We start from the raw sequence: 6,444 nt of genomic DNA on the forward strand, positions 1-6,444 counted from the left end.
TTTTGTTTATTGTTAAATAAAAAATTTTAAATAATGAAAATCAATAATTATATCATTGTATCTTGAAGTGACAAGAATTACTGACATTTGAGTAAAAACACTGTTAAAATCTATTAAATTTTGACAAAGTTATGGGCATTTTAAAAAAACATTCTCACTGTCAATTCGAATAATCGATTTTTGGCTGAAAAACAAAATCGCGTTTTTCGGCCGAATCAAACGCGATTTTGATAAAAATTTTATTTGTAGAAATCAGAATTAAAAACATTTTCAAAATCGCGTTTGATTCGGCCGAAAAATTTTTCCGAGGCAAAAGCAAAAATACGTGTCTCATTATTTGGACCAACAAACAATGTATTTCAGTTTGGTCAAAATTAAAAATCATGCTCGTACCTGACCGGTTGTCTGGAAATGGAAAGCATCAGAGGAAATTCGAAAATTCGACAAACGTATTTAAAAACAAGTAAGAAAGTCTAAGTTCGGGCAGAGCCGAACATTAAATACCCGGCGCACGTATTAAATATATGTTTTACGCCTTAACGAAAGCTACGGCTACATGGTAAGCCGGGGCGTATCAATTTTGAGTAATTTAGAGTCCTTAAATTTCGATTTTGAAGTTTCAAGCAGTTCTGAAATTTACCGTTATATGAGAAGCGGCCGTTATTTTAGTCCGATTTCAATAATTTTCAACGGTTTGCTTATATGTGGCAAGCACAATAACCACACCGAGTTTGGTACAAATTGGTAGAACGGTTACTGAGATACATATATGTGATCATAAGTGGGCGGTGCCACGCCCATTTTCCAAAATTTTACCACAAACGTATTTCTTGGTAAAGAATTGTTGCAAGCATCAATTTTGAATAAATTAGCTTCAATATTTAATGATTTATCGAAGATTTTGTATTTCTCTAAATTACCGTTATATGGGATGTGGGCGTGGTTATCGTCCGATTTTAAAAATTTTCGGCGATTTTGTATGCTGTACCAAGGCCGATAACTGTGCCAAGTTTGGTAGAAATTGGTACAGCGGTTACCAAGATATACACATGTAACCATAAGTGGGCGTGGCTACGCCCATTTTCCAAAAATGTATAATATTCTTATTTTTTGTCAAAAAATTATTGTAAATACCAATTTTGAGTGATTTATCTTCAGTAGTTACTAAAATATCGCAGTTTTCGTATTTCTGGAAATTACCGTTATATGGGAAGTGGGCGTGGTTACAGTCCGATTTCGCCCATTTTCAATACCAACCTACCTTGGATTAAGGGAAACCTACATACCAAATTTCGTTGAGATATCTCAATTTTTACTCGAGTTATCGTGTACACGGACAGACGGACAGACGGACAGACGGACGGACAGACAGACATGGCTTAATCGATTTCTTTTTTCATCCTGATCATTTATGTATACATTTGTCTATATCTATCTCGATTCGTTTTGGCTGTTACAAACAACCGTTATGTGAACAAAATTAATATACCCTTGTGCACAAGTGCGCTCGGGTATAAAAATTGCGGTTAGAAAATTTTAATTTGTGTTAATAAGGCAGCAATAGAAAGCAATTTCTTAACTTCGAAAGTAAAGCGCAGAATTGAAACTTCGAAACTATATTTAGCGCAGCGTTTTTTTTTTTATTTTTTATTTTTTTGGGCTGAAAGGATAACCTGGAACTAGGTTTTTATTACACAGGAGTGGATCAATAGATTATTGACCAGCAGAGTAAATGATTGCAGACTATGCATAAGTCACACCTCTTTTAGCTCAAAAATATATGAATACAAAATTGCATATCGATGGTCCTCTGGACTAACGATACAACTCAAAACTAAAAAAATAAAACTGAAATTGACATATGTATTTCTCTTGCACTTTCGCAATCCACTTCCAATGTTTACTAAATCTTAATGACTGTCTTCTGTTTGAGGTCAGATTTTGTTTATTGATTTATTACAAAAAGTCAATCAACTGCAATGGTTTTTACTGACACTAACACTATCCTAGGCTTAAAGACTCAAAATTAGTAAATAATAAAACACGATCTTTGTCAAAGAAAAATCAAGCATAGTAGGATTCGAAGTGAAGGCGCAGTTGAGGCATTCTTAGCATAGTTCGCAGTGAGGTTCTTGATATGAAATGTACAATAAAAACGCAGAGTCCTCGTTAGGATTAGAAATTGAATAGCACGCATCGGTGAAGGGAAATCAATATGTTAATCACGTCAAACACAAAATGGGAACAAATGGTCATCCGTATTTCAAGAGACTCTAAGAGAAGAAGGGATTTGCAGAATGGAACGAGAACGGAAAATGTTAAACAACCAAATAAGAGTAAATTTAAAAAAGACCCTTTAAATACGCTCAATTCTATCAATAACAAATTTTGAAACTTCACAGTCCTTTAAAAGGTCCTGACGTCAGAGAAAAAACCAAAAACACAACTTTACTTTTTGCCTCATAGTTTCGTGAATATATTGTTTTTTTTTTTGTGTGTAAAAGTGAACGTCGCACAGTGTTATCCACATAATTTCAAAGAGATAAATGAAAACAAAATTTGCATCATCGTTGTACGAGTTTATTTCTTATCTCAGGCCTGGTTTAGTAGCACCTACTACCTATTATCTTACAAAAATATTTCATCTTCTTCTTTGGAAACACTCAAACTTTTCTTACCGAGTCAAATAATAATACGTATGAACATATATATTTCGCAAAGATTTTTTTATTAGAGTATTGTCGCTTTTGGTGCTGTGTATGCTGTATTGTGGTAATATCATCTTTTGTTCAGACATTCTTCAAACCTTATCAAATAAATACATATTTGGCGCTTACATTTTTGCTAAGTACTTGGCCGAGCTTATCCCCGAATTTGTGTCATGCGAGCTGATTTTATAATACAAATGGAGGCGCCCCTAATTTAGCGCCGGCACAGAACGGGAAATGATTTTATGAGAAGCCTTTTCATGGCAGAAATACTCTTAGTTGGGCCATTGCCTGAAGAGTAGTGACCGCCGGTATATAAAGCTTTTTTGTGATTCTAGATGCTGCATATGTACATATATACATACATACATGTATTCGCAACCTATTAAATATGGTTAACAGATTTACCCAAAAAAACTGCTTATTATAATATCAGAGGATAGTATTTTATAGAAATTCTTAACTTGCGTAGCCGGCATCAAAAACCCGCAACTTTTTATAAAATAAAGTTTAACTTTTAGTTGAGTATGCAAACCTGCAGCAAATATTCATCGCATCTTCACACTTTCCAAATTCGAATGCAAAACATTTACAGTATACATCTTTCAGTATATCTACAATGATAACGCGTTGCTTGTCTAATAAATCCAAATACTCTGACAGCAAGCAGAGCTAAAGTAAATGATAAAATAAATCTACAAGCGAAAGTGAAATAAATAAACAGATATAGCCAACGCAACTCACTTAAAGGGGTAGGTTATCTATTTAAATATTTTGTGCGGACAGTAGTCCCTTTTTTTGTAGGCATTTAAGTATGCTGGAGTGTGTAAAATATGGGTCCACTTGCTTGTGCCAACAGCCAACCAGCCACCCATCCACCCATNTTGTTTGCTTTTCTTTTTTGTTTTTGTGTTTTTTTTTTCTTCAGCTCCATTCGCATTGTGTGTGTACGTTTTATTGCGTTTTGTTACTTTTTATAGCCTCGGCCGCCAGCCGCGTTTTATGCAATATTTATTATTTATTATATTTGCTCACACATAATAAAATTTCTGTGAAAACTCAGTACGCAGCAGCACAAAAACAAAAACGAAAATATACATATGTATGGACATAAATGAACTATCCAACAGCTACACTGAGAAAAGAGTTTAGTTACGTCAACTAAGTTTGTTTCAATCAACACATGATTCGGTTATAGTTTCAACATTTATTTTATAGTTATCAAATCAAGTGTTGAGAGAAATATATTTAACTGACTTTTTTCTGAGTGTACGAAAAAAATTCATAAAAAATGTGTATGTGCCCAAAACATAGACGTTTGTAATTGTTTTTATTTTATTACCTTTCCCCCATCAGCATTGTCTGTTCACATACCACCTGGCCCTTCATGTCGAACTTTGATAGTTTAAATGAAAAATTCGCAATTTATTTACATGGATTTCGTTTTTTATATTTTCCGCGCATACCCGAATTGTACGAAAAGCAGCAGCATGTGTGTATAACGGTAGTTTGAAGAGTTACAAACATTCACGATTTTTATTTTTTGCGCCAATTTTTTTAAGTTAAAAAAAATCCTCACCAGCTGGCGAATTTGTTTCACATTTGTAAAAGTGTTGTATGGCAATGGAGTGCAATAAAAGTGGTTAAAAACCACAGATTTTTATTGAGGAATTATTGACACTTTCAAAAACAATAAGGCGTTCAACGGAAAATTTCCCTTTTTTCAAAATTTCAACATTTATTTATTTCTTATTTAAGTCTAATTACACTGGTGGGAAAATCGCAAGTTTTAAAATGACAAAAAAAAACTTCGAACACGTGAATTTAATATTGGGTCATTGATTGTGCAGATATTTTCGTTTACTATGAAAAATATATTCAAAATTTAGCAAGAAATATATAACAAATCTTTTGTCATTTTTTGAAATTTCTGTCTAATTCTTTTCAGCGGATAAATTAACTTTACAAAAATACCAAACATGTTCACATTGCAGACAATGAATTTTTCGATTTTTGCCCACTTAGGCGGCACTCTGCGCGTAGATCTTTTTTTTACTTTAGCTTCGCTTTTGTAGATAAGTAAACACTCCTAGAAAAATGATTCTATTTTAAGACATATTTGATATACTTGGGGTACTCACAGCGGTGTTGTAAGGGTCGTATTGTTGTATGTCGTATATTTTAAAAGCCTAAAAAATATATTAAGGGGGTTCGTAAAGTACCATAAAAGGCATATTATGAATTTTCGCCGTGTTAAAAAACAGGTGGTTGTGGTTTCAAGTTCTCTAAACATTTATTTAAGCTCTTAAAGGTTACGGCATACAACAATACGACAGTTACGGCACCATTGTGAATCCCTCAAATATTTTAATATCCATAGCTCACCTTAGCGGTTGCTACTCTTTTATACATTACTCATACGCCCTGGCAAATAATATCACGTAGTTGGCCAACACAAAGCTCTAACTTCTCTAATAAGCTCTAATTCACCTAATAATAAATAAGTAAATAGTAAAATTGTATTCCCAATTAACCATTAAGAAAATCTACAAAAATTTTAAAATATTTATTTTGAATTTCACTACAACAGAAAAGTTCACTTACCACGCAAACAAACTTATGCTTTTTAGTAAACACCATATCTTGCTAAACAATACAATTTCTTTTTCGTCTATTACGTCTCTTGTAAAAATGCATTAATTAATTTTTAATTTTTTATAATAATTCTACTTGCAGAGCACAATAGTCGGTGAAATGAGTACGGAATTATGAGAATTAGCCAAATTCAATAGGCGTCAATAGCCGAAGGTGGAACAGCAAGTGCCAACATCACCAGTTTTGGAGCAACAACAGCAACAAACTAAAAGAGCAGATTATTCACAACAACTACAATGGCAACAATATCAACTAGAATTACAACAGATGCATGAGCACCGACCACAGGCACCACCGCCGAGCGCATTTTGCAAACATTGGCTGCAGCAACAACAACAAATACAACGCGAACAGCAAAATTCAAATTCACATCAACTTAAGTAAGGAGCATATATAGCAGGAGCAAGTGCAGCAGGAGCAGTGGCAGGCAGCTGCAACAAATGCAACAATGAACACAGCAGCTACACTACACAGTTTTAGCTTAAATATTTATTAAGTGGTACGGCGACAAGCATGTAGCAAAAAGACGAAAACCATGAACATGTAGCAAGCAGCAAGCGACAAGTGGCAAGCGTAGCAGCACCTGCAGCAAGCAAAAAGTGAAAATTTACCAAAAAAAAAACATGCAAAAGTGTAGTTAAATAGTTTCGTTCAGCGCCCACACGGTTGTGGTTGTGATAAGAATGTATGTGTGTATGCGGCGCTACGCCGAGGAGCGCTACTACACATATTAATACAGAGCAGCTTATATAGATGTACATATACACATAAGTACGTATTTACATTTAGACACAAAATATTTACAATGGGTAATTTTATTAAAATATTGAAAGCAAAAAGACAGCAAAATTTAAAACTTCAACTAACTATTATGCACTTACAAGTTTACATGCATACATAAGCATAACTTTGCTAAGCTGTAAGCGATATAAGCTTATCACATAAACGTGTATGTTGTATTGAAGTGAGTGGTTCCATAGTGAAGCATACTTGCAGGCAACTGGTTGTGTAGCGAAAAGCTACTTAACTTACATATGTATGTATATCAAATAAATTTGGATGCAAACGAAATAAAACGTAG

General features: G+C 33.9%; 1 protein-coding gene across 1 annotated transcript in view; it reads left to right on the plus strand.

Annotated features, from left to right (window-relative positions):
• LOC108373600 (putative uncharacterized protein DDB_G0286901) overlaps window positions 1-5,985 on the plus strand; it is a gene marked incomplete at its 5' end in the record, with an annotated part of 16,379 nt that extends 10,394 nt beyond the window's left edge. Inside the window, one exon of the mRNA XM_017629514.1 lies at window positions 5,445-5,985. Within this exon, the coding sequence (XP_017485003.1) occupies window positions 5,445-5,454 (10 nt within the window). The remainder of the gene's footprint in view (window positions 1-5,444) is intronic.
• Window positions 5,986-6,444: the final 459 nt, after the last annotated feature.

This window comes from Rhagoletis zephyria, unplaced genomic scaffold, assembly GCF_001687245.7.
Source record: "Rhagoletis zephyria isolate East Lansing unplaced genomic scaffold, Rhagoletis_zephyria_1.1 Rzeph_scaffold_06853, whole genome shotgun sequence".
In the NCBI taxonomy this organism is placed as follows: domain Eukaryota; kingdom Metazoa; phylum Arthropoda; class Insecta; order Diptera; family Tephritidae; genus Rhagoletis; species Rhagoletis zephyria.